Source organism: Furipterus horrens, unplaced genomic scaffold (genome assembly GCF_987537825.1).
Source record: "Furipterus horrens unplaced genomic scaffold, mFurHor1.1.pri manual_scaffold_7, whole genome shotgun sequence".
NCBI classification, from domain to species: domain Eukaryota; kingdom Metazoa; phylum Chordata; class Mammalia; order Chiroptera; family Furipteridae; genus Furipterus; species Furipterus horrens.
Genome location: NW_028327177.1, coordinates 18,415,361 through 18,431,986, shown reverse-complemented (window position 1 = coordinate 18,431,986; position 16,626 = coordinate 18,415,361). Strand labels below are relative to the sequence as shown.

Here is a 16,626-nt window from a genome sequence, read left to right as displayed (position 1 = left end):
TTTTTTTTTTTTTTTAAACTGGGATACTGAGCAATATGACACAAGCAATATGTGTCAGGTTACATGAGGTAATGTCACAATTTTTCAGTAGTTGTTCCTTAAGAAACATAGATTTGAAAAAGCAAACACAACACTTTATTAATTTCATAGCATGTTTATAAACTTAGTTGTTCAAGACATATTTGTTATTGATGAAGACTATAACTACATTCAAGCTAAGCAGAAGTCAGACAGATTAACAACAATAGAAATGTATCTTTTAATAATTATACAATGACAAATTTGAAATTGCTTTTAGAATTATCATTATATCCTTTAATTGTAACTCTTCTTTGGTTTAGTATAATAGAATGATAACAGGATGTTTTTTCTTTTTAAAATATGTAAAGATGGGATTAAGGGGTTTGACAATGCCCCCCAAAATGGTATGATGAATTCCAAATAGATTGATTCCTATTATCTGACTTGAGTAAAAGTAATTCAATTTTAATAGTGCCTTTTAAAATTTAAACTACCCCATGTTGTTTATAGCGGGAATACTATTAAAAATGAAACAGTATATTATTATAACCAATATTATAAATAAACTGAGAAGGCTTAATAAAAATATCAAATCACAAATAATTATAAATTTATTAAAAATGTCAAGATACAGTTGAGAATACTACATGACCATCCATAACTAAAACAAGATATTCCAAATGATAGATCAATTTAGTTTAATGATAATGTGGAAGACTGTCTATAAAAGGTGAGAAAAACTGTGTAAACCTATGTTTAATAGCATGAAAATATTTAATAGCCATGAAAAACATTTGAATTCTCCTGAGACAATGAGAAACAAAAAATTTAGAATGGAGTAATGGTTTCCTTGGCATATCTAAATATATCAGCACAGAATTTTGTACAATTCAATTTAGAGTTCAAAACTATGAGGAAAATAGAATATGTAGAATGTGAAAAGTTGTCAGAAAAAATGTTTTGAAAACAAAATGTTGGAAGAAAAGGAAATCATACAACTTAGAATGATGATGAAGCAATAGGAATTTTTTTTTTTTTTTTTTTTTTTTTTTTTACTTTGGTCAAGCTAATAGCACTGTAGTGATTGGGAAGGAACAGGGCAAAACTATTAAAAGAAAACACAACTTTATCCCTTCTATATGAGTATGAGGATCAGATCATTTAAGAACTCTGAACACAGCATGGAAACTGATATCATTCCTTAGTGTGTTACTAGGCTACTGGGTCACTTACCTTGATAAACAAAGTGAAATCCCTTAGCTGTTATTGGTCCAACTGAAGTAAATCGAATTGTGATCTGATTACCTGAACTCAGTGGAAGTGATTCTCCTACTCAACAAAACAAACACTAAGATATCATAAATAATTTCATTCAGTAAACCTAACAAATGATATTAATTTACACTGTCATTTGAAAATGAGAATCTATGTTCTATCAAATTACTTTAATATATCCTATCATTGACAATATATTTTCTTTGGGTGCATCCTTCTTACTGGCAGGCTTTAATTATATTTTAATACATACTGTGTCATTCCTTAAAGAATCCTTAAATATTTTATATTACATTAAACACCAGAGACTAAATGACTAAATATTATATTTACTTGATTACAACCCCAGCAAAGAGTTGGTTATATTTTTCTCAAGCGTTTGACTTACGATTGTGTTTCTATTCTTTTTTAAATAACGAGTAATTCTAAGTTCAGTTTACTTTATCCATAAATTCTAATTTATGGATGACATAAGTCTCAACTTTCACTACAATATCAATCAAAGTCAGTCTTTAATCAATAACTGATGCATGGCAGTTCTATTAAAGGATACCTGAATGGGATCCCGAGAGGGAAGATAACAGAGAAGATTGCTGAGTTGGCCCATCATACACCTCAACAACATCGTGGAGTGATGTCTGGAAAAATACAAACTGGCCAAACACCACTGATCAACAGGAACCAGGAGAAGCAAACAAATCACCAACCATCCAAAAACAAAAACAAAAACAAAACAAAACAAAACAAAAAAAAAAAAATAGAAAGAGGAGGAGAGAGAGAACAAAGTATTACAATATAATAGTCATCTTTTTTTTTCTAGCTTTAAAAAAGGATAGGTGCCAATTGGTTGATACTCCTTGACACATGTATTTCAGGTCATAAAAGTAACGACCATGGTCTAAAAGCAATAAACTTTTAAGACTAGTTTTAAAAAATAAATGAAATGGTTATAACATTTAATTTAGATTAGAAATCATAAGGTTGGTGATTAATGCTTTAGAATAACTGTTGTTTTTATTTTCCATTGGTAGTTTGATTCTTATCACTTTGTGACTCTCTTCTCTTTTTCTAATTTTTTTTTCTCCTCCTTTATATGAGATAGATGAAGTTTTAATTTGGGGGATTTTTTTTTGTAGCTTGTTTTTTTAAATTCTATCGTTTTATGAATAATAGTTTCACTGGAAAAATATCAGCAAGATATTTTTCAGGTATAGTGTTTAATTCACATGTTAATTTAAAAGTGATTTCTAAACATTTATTGCTAATCTTCTGCCAAAGTAAGGAAACATTTTTTTATAATTCCTCAGCAACTGAGATATTATAAAATTTTACAATGTGATTGCTTTTTCATGGTAAGTACAGATCTGAAGTACTTACCAAAAGAGCTTTATAAATGTCTCTTTTTTACTTCATTTTATACTTTTTCTTAAATTATGGACTTACTTTATGTGCAGAAACTATTCACACTGTAAATAAAAAGAACCTGTTCCAAAACAGAAATCAGCTTGTTTTGTGTTTTTAAAAAATAAGTGGATAATAAAAAATTGTCTGGAAATATTTCTTAGGTAGAAAAATTGTAGTGTTCAAAAGAGCATGATTTTAGAAAAGTAATAGTGTAAAAAGTAACTTTTATAAATTCAAAATTGCAGTACTATCATAAAAACCATACAATTCATTATATAAAATATAAAGTTCTTCATCATTTACACCTTAAATCAAGGTTATGGTCATCTTTTGGTTGTTCTATGAAGACAGGGCAGTTTATTCGAAAAGTGCTGAGTTCTGCATAAGAACACGTACACATGTACTGTATATAAAGCTACAGTTATTTTCTTGGCCTGCTAAAATAAGCTGGTAATCTCAGTCCAATTCTTTGTGGGGTAAAAGAAGATGAACAGGATTGTTGCTTTGAACAATTTCTGAATATTAAAGTACTTAATTTCATTTAAAAATCCTCCTTAAAACAATACCTCAAATTTCCAAGCAAACTGCTAAATTTACAAACACCATCTGAAACAACCAAAGTATGTATCACTGATTCAAGATATTTTTCTGAGAAAAAAACAAACGTCCCCATTTTTATTTTTTATTTTTGTTTATTTATTTTTTGCCAGCCTCTTATTCTCAATTGTTATTTCTCTGATAGACCAGAGCTTTGTATCACCTGTAAATTGGGTATGTAGACTATAACTTTGAACAACATAGCCATTAATACCATTTATTTGCATTATGTTGAGTAAAGAAATCGGTAGGGTATGCCCTTTAGAATACCTTGTGCCTGTAACATGGTCAAAGAAAATTTTATTTCATTATTTTTAATTTTTTGTTTTAATATAACTGCTCTTTTTATTTATTTAAGTTGGTTGGTATACAATATTATATTAGTTTCATGTGTATAATAAAGTGATTCAATATTTTATACCTTACAATGTGATCACCCCACTAAGTCAAGTAATCATCTGTCACCATGCAAACTTGTCACAATATTATTGATTATATTCCCTTTCACTTTATTTTACCCATCTCCCCAACCCTCTCCCCATGTCCAATGCAAACTTTAAATTAAAAATAGCTTTTACTTGAAAAAAAAAGTTAGTCTGAGAGAATACTGAGTCATTATATCAAAGATAAAATTAAGTACATTTTAAGTAAGTTTTATTGTAGCATGAAAAATCAAGAATAGTTGCACACTAGATCTGATTTTCTACACATCAGGTTAATTATTGTCTTATTTAACTGATACATTACAATTCCAAACCAAACTCCCCCTTCTTAGCAAGAAATCTCGAGACTTAAATGGTAGCCCTTGAATTTGCTTCACCATTCTGTCTGCAAATGTCTTAATTTATTTAGTTTTCTTATGTTCAGATAGCAGTAGGCCTTCTGCTTGTAAAATATTCTAAATGGCCATCTGTATCCTTTGTATGTTTTAGACTGATGTAGGAAAAAATATGATAGACCCTAAGGTGAAGAAACAGATAAATGGATTTTTTTTGTAAGCAAGATATTGTCTAGGACATATTTCTGAGTCATGTATGTTTATGGGGGTTGTGGTATAGGCAATGGATTATCATTTAATGGACAGACCTGTTTTGCATATATCTGTAAACTCATTTCATCCATCCATCCATCTATCCATCTATCCGTCCATCCATTGGTCCATCATCTTTCCTTATTTGAATTCTCTGTCAAACCATTGTAACACCTTATGGATTCACTCATTAATTCATGACTTAAATTAAAAACAATTTATAAATGTTAATTTTTAAATGTGTATGGCAGCCATGATTATGCCCTCTTTGAAAAAAAAAATTAAATAAAAACAGAAAAACAAAGATTTTTAACACTGATCTAGACACTCATACTTCAACTTAATCGCTAGACCACTGTTCTATTTCTAGGACTAGGATTAACTGCCACAGCCTGGGCTGATTACGCCTTCTGGAATTGTTAGCAATGGTCTATCTTCTTTTTCTTAGTTTCCAACAGAGATACTGAATTCTATTCCTCTCAGCTCCAATCTTCCTTCCATTCCTCTGGAGATGTGCATGTAGATATGAAAAGCACTTTGCTCTTAGGCTAGTAGGCAGTCTGTAAACATTAAGCTGTTTCTTAAGGGTAACACATTTTAAAGGAATGTTTTTCTTCTTTATGCATAATAAATATTAAAAAATGTTTAACTTTTGTTAAAAAATTAATTGTATAATGTTACATGTATTATAGGAAACTAAAAAGGTAGGAAAAGGGAATTCTTGTAAGAAAGAAATAAACATGTAAAATATACCCATAAATAAGCCTATGCATAGAATCTATTATTATGCCTCTAACTACTTCTGAGCCTCTTATTTACCATATGTTTTATTCTAGAATACAGTTTATTAATTCAACTAATATTTGTTGATTCTCTTCTATGATGTACCAGGAACTGAGCTAATGGCTGGGATTAAAAATGTGACCGATACATTGAGGGTCCCTGTTCTTAGACCCCATTGATTATATTTGTTTTTATTCGGGTGGAAACTTACCTTTTTTTCTACCTATAAAAAGATATTAAATTGCCAATTAAATTAATTATAAACCAACAACAGGACACGCAGGGCACATCTTCCCATGCAGACCCCTGCTGTACTCATCATTTAAGTCATTCTTCTTAGAAAGCCTTCTCCCATCCTCTAATGGGCAACCTTTGGGGGAGTCCCAGTTGCATTTTTAGGAAATCTACAATTTAGAATTTTAAAAATCATTTTCAATTCTCATCAATTCACTTAGATAGAGGAAACCTTTACTTTAGATCATATTGGTAAGATGTTTATCCCAACTGTAAAATTTTGTTCTGGTTCATTCACTTGCCCCATGAGAAAATAAACTCAGATGAGATGAGATATTGTGCCTATCTGTAGTAGGCAATTAGGCATGAGCAGAGTAGAAACAATAGGCCAGGTATGGAACATCACCAATGGGGAAAGCCCTAAATGCATAGCAACAGAGAACTATAGGGTGAGACCTCACCCTCAGGGTGACCTTTTCTTCTCTAGCATATCACTGGTCACGTGGCTGGGACCCTCCCAACCTTTCCTCCCCTACCATGTTACTAGTCACACGGTAGACCCCCTTACAGGAGGAATAAGGAGGCTGGAGAATAGCCTCATACAAGCCCTTGCACAATGACCACTCCATTAAGCATTAAGCCTTCACAATAACGAGGTTCTGAACCACATCAATAGTCTTAGGAACAAAGCCTCAGGGCTGTTGACCACAAAGACAGAATTTTGGTCAAACTAGAGATGTCATCTCGGCCTCAGTTTTGTTTCACCCCCAGGCCCAGAAAAACAGCAAAACCAGGCAGGGGAACGTCATGCTTGACATTAGGACCAGATACAATGACGAATGTTCCCCTCCCTTAGTGCCAACCAATCAGTAGAGACCAGGACTCAGAGAGGACACACCTGGAAAGCTGATGAGTATTCTATTGAGATCCTCCCCAGACCTGCCCTAAGATTCCCACCTTTAGAGTGGGGATAAAACCCCTCGGAACAGAGGACCAAGAAAGTGCTCCTTCTCTCCGGAGCAAACTGCACCTTTCCCTTCATTTCCCGTCCTCTTTCCTTTTGCAACAGCACCTGTCTCACAGGTTGGCTTTTGTGGTGACAGGCATCCAGACCCATGTATCAGTTACACAACCGCTGCCTAAACAAGTCAGGAATTTGGGGGAAGTTACATTTAATTATTGTTCCATCAAAATGACTAGCCAGTATGTTGTACAGAGGCTTACTGATTTAGTAATTAACCTTAAATAAGATAATAAAACAAACATGGGCATGATTACTGTTATTTAGTGATCAAGATGGGAGTTATTGAATAAAAAATGAAAATTGAGTTCATTCAAATAAAGATAGGTTTCCATGTTGTTTTTGTAAATTTTGTTTTTCTCTCAGAAGGAAATAATTCAGAGTACCCTAATGGCATGCTACTGTGAGGCAGGGAAAAAAAAGAAACTCAGAATCAGACTGGGGCCATGACTAAGGGGAATAATCAGTCTAACATCTTCTGTAGAAGGTGATTAAGTTAAGATTAAAATGTCTAAGAGTTTATAGGTTTGTGGTGAATTCAGGTCTATTCAAACTTGATTTGATGTAAAAGGGTGCAAATTTGGTGGAGAATGGCAGTAGGTTTCTCTGAGCAGTGGTACTTCTACTAGTCAAATGGATGGTGCCTTCTTAATTATGGTACCAAGATACTGAAAGGACAATGTTTCTTTTCCCTGGGACGGATTGGATAAAGCAGTTTAAAGACTGTTAGCATGTCCAGCTGAGTAGATTTAAAAGGACTAATGCTTTCAAATCACCATTCTGCGGGTGAGAAAACTACCTGATGAAGAGTTAAGGATTCAGGTTCTGGAATCAGATTCCGTAGGGCTGAATCCAGGAGGTACCACACAGGGAAATTACTTCACCTCTCCATGCCTCAACTTCCTCATCTGTAAACCAGGGATTGTAAATGTACCTCACCTAGTAGGATTGAGGCAGATATTACATAAACTGATACTTGTAAAACACATTGAATGGTGCCTGAAACACAGTACTACATGTTAGTTACTAAACCTATTAGTTACTAATTACTTAGCTGTTGTTATTTGTTCCGATGGACTAAATTTAATTGGCCTTTGTTATTAAACAACATATCCTTTCCTGTCCTCTGCTTTCCATACATGAATTTTTTGGGGCAAATGATAGAACTGATTGGGTTAGAAGAGTATCCCAGGTTCATTGTGATTTCAAAAAGGCTATGGACTTCTCTAACCACTTGATTTTATATTCTATCCTTTTGGGTGGGATATGAAAATGTAATTTGTAGCTTTCTAAATGGACAAAGAAGAGGAAGAAAAGAGATCATTCTACTTTTGCTTTTGTTTGCTCCCTTCATCCTAATTTCATGCCCCTCTGTTACAAAGGGAAAGTCTATTACAAAGAAAGATTTCCACACAAAAGGGAGTCTGGACAGAAAAAGAAATAGAAAATATAAATTCCTACTAGATCTCAGCTTGATGTGCCTGTGACTGCTTTTGAAAAATCTACACATCCTTTAGTATTCTAGGGTTCATTTTAATTATATTAGGCACACAGCTGGTTGATCACTATGCTAAAAAATTTTTAAGTCATGCCTGGTTTGCTGATGTTGCTTTTTATTAACCAACACAGAGCAGGAGAAAACACACACATATGCTCACACTACTAACAGAACAAAAACAAAGAATATTCAAATCAAAGATACGTTTGGACCTGCATTTGACTATGTATGAGAGCATAAAAAATGACTGTTGGTGACAAATAATCAAAAAGCTTGGTTAGCTTTATATGCATTTTGCCTCACACTTTCATTTCATGTAAATATTTCAAGACCTTTTGTAGAAATGTCCAACTGTGCAAAAGGCTTCCTCTTCAAGTTAGTAACATAAACACAACTATTTGTTCTCTGTAAGATCTGAATGTGAAACTACTTACTGTATAAATTGCTCTAAGGATGCATTATGGAGTCATACTACATGTATATATCATGATTTTAAAGACTCTTTCATTAAAAACAATTATGATGTACCCAAATGAAACTTCTATTTCATGAACAAATAAATAAATAAAAGTTAAATATTATGAAAATTTACTGTCAAAATCACCAAAAGGCAGAACTTTTAAAATCATCTCAGATCATACTAGCATGCGACTTATTTTTTAAAAGTCATCTAGTAGAACTGTTTGGAAAAAAGTTGCATTAATTTGTAAAATAATAAGTGAGAGTTTCTTTACTATTTTGGAAGTTTATAATGTCCACATATCAGATTTCAAATACTCTTTGTTATTATTGTAGTATAATGGTGTTAACTATTAACTCACAATGAGGTGCTTTATACTAATATAGCATTTTAGTTAAGGTAAATCGTGTGAATCATATACTCATTATTGAGGGGACTATTAAAACTTCCACACAGAAGCTTGGCTTCAGCCTAGATGCTGGGGAATCCTGCCCTAGAGCAATAACCTACAAGGGCTAGGTTAGCTCACAGAGTACAATAAGGTCATTTTGGCTCTGTAAGTAAACGTGCCATATTTTACTATCGCTATTTTGTAATAATCAGGAAATAAAATGTTATTTTTTTAATTTTATTGATTTTCAGAGAAAGATAGGGGGAAGGGGAAAAGAAAGAGAAACACTGATTTGTTTTTCCACTGATTTACACATTCATTGGTTGATTTCTGTAAGTGCCCTGACCAGCAAACTTGGCATACAGGGATGGCACTCTAATCAAATGAACTACCATATATATATCACCATGACACTCAAATATCTGGTATCGTAGTAGCTTCAGAAACCTACTCCTGTCTCAATTCGTAACAGTAAGTAGAATTCTAATTTATTTTCCTGTTAGCAATTTCTGGTGTGATACTTCTGTCAATCTGTAAACTAGATTTACTGACTAAATCCATAATATTAACTTCAGCTTTTCCTAAAGCTGGCTTTCTTTTTTTTTTTTTTTTTTTAAATAATTTATTTATTTATTTATTTGTTGTTTTGTTTACTTATTTATGTTTAGAGAGAGGGGGAAGGAGAAAGAGAGGGAGAGAAACATCACTGTGTGGTTGCCCCTCACTTGCGCCCCCAACTGGGGACCCGACGTGCAACTGAGTCATGTGCCCTCACCGGGAATCGAACCAGCGACACTTGGCTCGCAGGCCAACGCTCAATTCACTGAGCCACAGCAGCCAGGGATTCTAAAGCTGGCTTTCTGTCTATATTGTGACCATTTGCCTAGTACCCAAATTTCAAAATTGTCCATTTGACAACATATTTTAAAGACATAGACATTGTAAAAGACAAACAAACAAAAAACAAAACAAACAACAACAAAACACCTCACATAGCAAATATAGTTACATGTTCTTTAATTTTTTTTCAGGACCACATAGCTACTCAACAGAAGCCAGCAGCTTATCTGCAGTTTGGCAGTTGTAACATTTCCCAGCAGCTGAAAATTAATTTGGTGTTTAAAAAGCAATGAAATCAAGAAAAACACAACATGTGATTCTATAACATGTCTAAAGAATTAAATGAGGAAAGCAAAGTGATAAGTTTAAAGTATTAGTATATTTTATTAACACTTTTTAAACTCAATTTCAAATTAGATGAGTGTTTTTCTTTAATAATCTCTAAGATTTTTTCTACATATTTGGCAGGATATGTCTTCCAAATACCAACTAGAACAGACAGATTTAGGTCAGGAAAAAGTTCTCAGATGAATCATAACATAAATTTGTGAGATATTTTTTAATCATGGAAATTTCCAAATATATACAAAATTGGGAGAATAGGACAATAATCACTCATGAATCTATCTATCATCCAGTTTCAAAACTCACTGACATTTGCTAATTCTGTGTCAAATATTCTGCTCTGTGTCATATTCTGCTCTGTATCCTCAACCTGGGAGTGCTTTAAGCAACTCCCAGTGTTGGATCCTTTTTTCATAAATGCTTCTGTATTTATCTGTAACAGACAAGGACTTAAAAAAAATAAGCACAATGCAATTACCACATGTTAGAACACTAACAATGTCTTTCTGCTATTTAATAACCATTTCATAATGAATTTCCAGATTCTTCTCTTTCCAAAAGGTATTTCGACAGTTGCTTTGATTAAGTCAGAATCTGAACAAAATCCATGCATTTCATTTGGTAGTTTGTCCCTAAAGTCTTTTAGTATACAATCTCTGACTCCTGTCTTATTCTTAATATCATGTGCTTATGGAAATACATGGGTCTTTTGAAGTTAGGGAGAGTAAAATAAGATAAAACTCAACTAATAGAAATTATTCCTGTAATCTAGTTTTTGTGAAGAGCTAATTTTAGGAAGTTGTTATAAAGCAAGTAATGTTCTCCATTTGGAAGACACCTCTGAGGTGAGCGGGCTGCTGTGTGGACACGGGTCCTAGTCCTCCTAAGTCCCATTTGAATCAGGGCAGTGCTATGTTTCCTTGTTTTATTTATGGGACTTCCACAGACAATTCATAATGTAGCCTGAATCAAATTCTTGCTTTCACTGAATTCTTAAAATACACTTAGGAGATAGTCTCCTACACGTCACGTCTTCTCTGTGGGCCCAGCACCATGAACCCTTCAACTGCCAACATTCTAACAGCTCTTTCATTGGCAAAATTTACATCTATATTAGGGTGGCAGATGAAAGGGTATATCATAGGGCAACATGTTTTTTTTTTTTTTTTAAGTTTCTCAGTTTTTCCATAAAATCATCATCAGTCATCTCTTTAATCTGCGATCTAGTCTCATCACACTGAAAGCCGTGCTTGTGCATAATCATAACAGAAGAAATTCCAAGCCTACTTATTTTTATTATAGATATAATTCTACCATATTCTGAGATTTATTTTCCTGAACCAGTGTTAGAACTGTGAGAAAATTTGCTGGTGCTACAAATTTAGAAGAAGGGATATCTGGTGTATTCATTATTTACTAAACAAATTTAAAAAATATATAAAAACATCCAAAACTTATAATATTAACTAGTTACTATTTATTGAACCCTTATTATGTATAAGGATAAAAGTTAAGTTATTTTTTCATATTAGCTAGATTTATCCTCAACACATTGAGGTAGTTAATATTATCTCCATTTTAAATGTAAAATATACCAAAACAAGTAAGCTAAGACACACACACACACACACACACACACACACACATATATATATATATAGTTATATATAGTTATATATATAACTATATTATATATATAACTATATATATATATATATATATAGTTATATATATAGTTATATATATAAGCCATCAAGGGGAAGGAAGAGCTAAGATGTGAATTTGTGAAATATGACCTATTATAAACCTGGCCTTTTAACTATTACATAGAGCATTAACGGTAGTCTAGGATCTACCAGTGAACAGTTGCTTTGGAGGTCACAGAAGAAAGAACTTAAGACAGCAAAACCCTACAGATAAGATACATGATATAGATTCTGAATTAAAAGGAAAAATGAGTCAGAACGGCCATCATCAACAAATCAACAAGCAACAAGTGCTGGCGAGGATGTGGAGAAACGGGAACCCTACTGCACTGTTGGTGGGAATGCAGACTGGTGCAGCCACTGTGGAAAACAGTATGGAATTACCTCAAAAAACTAAAAATGGAACTGTCTTTTGAACCAGCAATTCCACTGATAGGATTATACCCGAAGAATCCTGAAACCCCAATTCAAAAGAACTTATGCACCCCTATGTTCATAGCAGTGCTATTTACAATAGCCAAGTGCTGGAAACAACCTAAGTGCCCATCTGTAGATGAGGGGGTCAAAGAACCATGGTACATTTACACAATGGAATACTATGCAGCAGAAAGAAAGAAGGAACTCTTGCCATTTGCAACAACGTGGATGGAACTAGAGAGAATTATGCTTAGTGAAATAAGCCAGGCAGTGAAAGACAAATACCATATGATATCACCAAATACAGGAGACTAATGAACAACACAAACAAATGAACAAAACTGAACAAGGAACAGAATAACAGTTATCAGGAAGGCAAGGGGAGGGAGGGAAAGGGGATACGTAGGGGAAAGGTCGAGTCAAGGAACGTGTATAAATGACACCTGGACATGGACAACGGGGTGGGGTATGACTGTGGGTGAGGGGGTGGGCTGGGTTGGGGGGAGCAATGGGGAAAAAATGGGACAACTGTAATTGAAAAGACATCATAAAAAAAAAAATAAATAAATAAATAAATAAAAGGAAAAATGATATTTTGTTGAGAAAGTTAGGGATGATATTTAATAGTAGATTTATAAATGCATTTGTCCTAAATGGCCAAAATATTATTTATTATCATTAATAATATAGGAGTAAACTTCTGTTATCATGAAAATACACTCATGTCACTGATATAAAAATGTATTCTTAATAAATAAAGTGTTACATGTTCTGTAGACTACTAGCGATTTTTAGGAATATGTTTTAGAATTCAGAGTAGTAGCTGGATCTGTAACTTCTGTTGTCATAATTATTATAAATTAAATGTTAACCGTAAAGAGCCTGGGATTTGCAGTCCTGTAAACCTGGATTTGACCAGCTTTGCTACATACTGTTATGTGACCTTGACCAAGCTACTAAATCTTTCTGAATATTTTTCCTAATCAGCAAAATAATACCCACCACACAGGACTTTTTAAAAAGATTACTCTGTAAAATATATTACCCAGCAGCTGCCTAACATACACAATAACACTCACATACACACACACATTGAAAAACATACCCCATACCTAGTGACCTTCCTAATTTCTTCTTTTAAAAGACTGAACACAAAAATATGATTTTATAAATAAAATAAATTAACCATTTTTTAAAGTTTTGTCAAGCATGCTGGTAAGCAATAATGGTCAGTAGCAAGCTTAACGAGAAGAAGAATAATAGAATATCAATTTTGATACTGATCTTAATAGTCACTTAGTCCAAATTATCAGATGCTTTAAATATCTTTTTAGCCTCTAACCTTCCCAAGAGAGTACATACACACATAATGGAGTATAAAGGAATTGCAGAAATAATTCTACAGAATATATATTCAAGAAACACACTGAGTTGCATTAGTGGACAAATGATCTTATTATTGTTCCAGTTTCCTGAAAGATTTTTCTTCTGCTTTTCTTTTCAGAAACAATCTTAACCTATTGTTGTCCATAATTTAAAAACATACTACTTGCTGAGAAATTTATAAACAAATGGAAATTCTAGACCTTGTAACTAAGAATATGTTTCAGCTTTTTAAATAAATATATTTTGACTAGAAATTAGGTATACAGATAGGCCGAAATAAATTTGAGATGATTGTTTTTTGTTTCTTCTTTCACTTGGTGTTCATGTAATTGACAGCTATGTTAAAACAAACTAACCTTCCTTTGAACTAAAAGTCCCATTTTGATCGGCAGCCTTTTATTAACAAAGAACTACGTCTCATGGAAAATTAGTGACACAAGGGCCAGTGGTGATTAATAAAAAGTGGTCTCACACCGGATCAATCTATAACCTATAAATGGGTTCTGTTCCAAAGATATTACCAGCAGGCTCTTAAGATTTTAAAATACATATCTTCATGGAAGCAGTGTAAAAATAATAGGTTCCGAGATTAACTCACAAAATCAATCTGACCTGAAATCAGCGTAGTTCATGAAAATCATAGAGTACTTTAACTTTACAAGATATTTTGCAATCTTCTGGTTCAATTATTTGTTCTATAAATGAGGAAACTGAAGCTCAAAAAGGTTGAATGATTGATATGTAATACCAATTCTGTAGGAAAAGGCATTCTAGGTTCCAACTAGAATAGCAAGAAACATATCCCAGCAGGATCTGGGATTTCATTGGGAAAAGAGTTTAAAGCCCTCAGACATGAATGGAAAGCATGGCTTAGTCTTATCATGCCTGTACTGTTACACTTAAAGATGTTTACATTGATTATTAAGGTGGAGAAATGGAAAAAAGTGAGGTCTTAATACTGAACTACAGTTATTTTCACATTGGAATAAGTTCATGTGTGTAGCCTAAGAATGGACTGTACCCTTGTTCTTAATTTAAAGTAATAATTTACTTTTGAGGTTCCATTCATATTTTTTTTGTTTTGTTTTGTTTTTTTGCCTTATTCTCTTCAGGTTGTGTCTACGCACCTCCAAACCTGCCTCCCCACTCCCAATATCAGAGGGCGAAAGCCCTTGGAAATACTGTGTAAGAAAGTATTTAAGATCTTTGTGTAGTCTAGATATGTCAGAAGCTGTGAAGTGTAGAATCGTTCTAAATAATCTAAATTACTTAATAAGCTATAATTCCAAAGGAAATAGCTCATATTATATTGTAAAGGAGCATTTTATTTGCATTTGCAAAATTTATTCATAGAACTGTATAAAACATTTAGCTGTTAACAGAAGCTGTGTGAAAAATGTGTTTTGGATTGTCTTCAATAGAAAAATGGTTGCAAATTAATCATTTTGGTTCAGAATGCAAAAAGAGCTAAAATAGCATTGCCTTTACTCCTCCCAACTTACTTGTAGGAACAGTTAACTGTTCAAAGTCCTGCATGGTAGTAAAAAATAAAAAATATATATATAATTGGAAAGTGAGATTTCAAAAAGCAACAAACAACTCATCTATTTAATAATTTAGTTCTAGCTACCATAACAAATATAAGAATAATTCATGTTTTAACTAAATATTTAAAAAATAATTTATAAATACATTATGGTTGTTAAAAACCTATATGTAAGGAACATAAATTATCTGTGTATGTGACTCATTTATATTAAGTGATTTACTAAGCCATAGTCAGCAGCTTCAAAACACAAATGGAACACTTCTTTTTCTTCAATAAATTAGATCATATTTTTAGTGGAGCTTTTGTTAGGACTCCCCCTAGAGATTAAAGATACAACATGTAATTCAATAAGATTATTCAACTTTCCCCAAATATGTCTGACCTTGATCCAAATTACCATCACAGAATTTTTACTTCTTTTCATATGTCTATTCTTCTATTTTCTCCCTTTTATTTAATTAGAATACTACTGTTTAAACATTTCTTGTATAAGTTATTCTGAATAAGTAACTAAATTTTATTTCTTAATTGTTAGTTGTTGAATACTTATTAAAGTTAAGTAATGCTGAGCTCTAATTATCAATAATCATTAAGCAAAGAAAGTACTGTAAAGTGGGACTCATATAATTTATCTGATATCACATTCTAAAATGAATAAGAGACTCTGAAAACCTTTGGACAGCATACTGTAAAAAGGTCACATGTGGCTTACAAGTAAATTTTTGAAAAAGAACTATAAGAAATCTTACAATAAATTCTGTTTTTATACATTTCTCATATTTAGAGATGATAGGTATAGGGTTTTACATAATTCTGACTTCAATTTGTGAACTCCAAATATCCTTTCAAGTTAATTTGGATTTAATTTATAGATTAGATGATGCACTTAAATCCAGTAGAGGGTAAGGAGAGACCAAGAGAAAAAAATCCATTTCTGTCAGTGTACCAGCTGGCATTGTTGTGAGAGGCTGCGTTCCCTCGGCTTCCGTGAATTTTTTTTCCCCAAGACTCAGTGCATTTACTCATTACATGACAGGGGATTTATGAGCACCCCTGCTCACACAACCCTGAGTGTTCAGCAGTTTTTGAACCAAAATGCTAGACTTCTCATGCCCCACCCACTCTATTCACCCAATCTTACCCCGAGTGATTTTTTTGTTTGTTTGTTTCCCTGGATGAAAAAAAGTTCTCAAAGTGAAACATTTTGCTGATGTAGAAGAGGTGAAACAAAAATGGCAGAAGCTCTCAAAGGCATCAAAACTGACAAGTACAAAAACAGTTTTGAGTGGTGGATAAAACATCTTGATAAGTGTATTGCATCAAATGGAGAGTACTTCGAAGGTGACTGAAATTTAAACATGTAAGAATAAATACACAATTTTTTAATAAATAAATTCCATTTCTTTTCAGTTCCCCCTCATATATAATGGTTATAATGTGTACAATAAAATATGCATAGTTGTATAATCATATGAGTATGTATAATAATATATATTATAGTAGTCGTCGTCGTCGTCGTCGTCGGCGGCGGCAGCCGTCCATCTCGAGAGACGATGGTGTAGCTTCTTAAGAGTCTATTTGCACCGCCGAGAATGGCTGTGCAGTCCGACTCGGGAGTGACATGGTATCTGTCTCCTCCCGTGTTGAATCGACATCTTGTGATGACACT

At 33.0% G+C, this 16,626-nt stretch overlaps 1 protein-coding gene across 3 annotated transcripts in view; it reads right to left on the bottom strand.

Moving 5' to 3' along the window:
• Window positions 1–16,626, bottom strand: part of CSMD3 (CUB and Sushi multiple domains 3) — a 908,638-nt gene that overhangs the window by 146,565 nt on the left and 745,447 nt on the right. For 2 of the 3 annotated variants that reach the window (XM_090283433.1, XM_090283434.1), the window contains 2 exons: window positions 1,850–1,963; window positions 1,255–1,350 (listed from right to left, as the gene is read on the bottom strand). The exons of the other annotated variant lie outside the window; for it this stretch is intronic. In XM_090283433.1, the coding sequence (XP_090139559.1) occupies window positions 1,255–1,350; window positions 1,850–1,963 (210 nt within the window). The remainder of the gene's footprint in view (window positions 1–1,254; window positions 1,351–1,849; window positions 1,964–16,626) is intronic. 3 annotated transcript variants of the gene reach the window in all.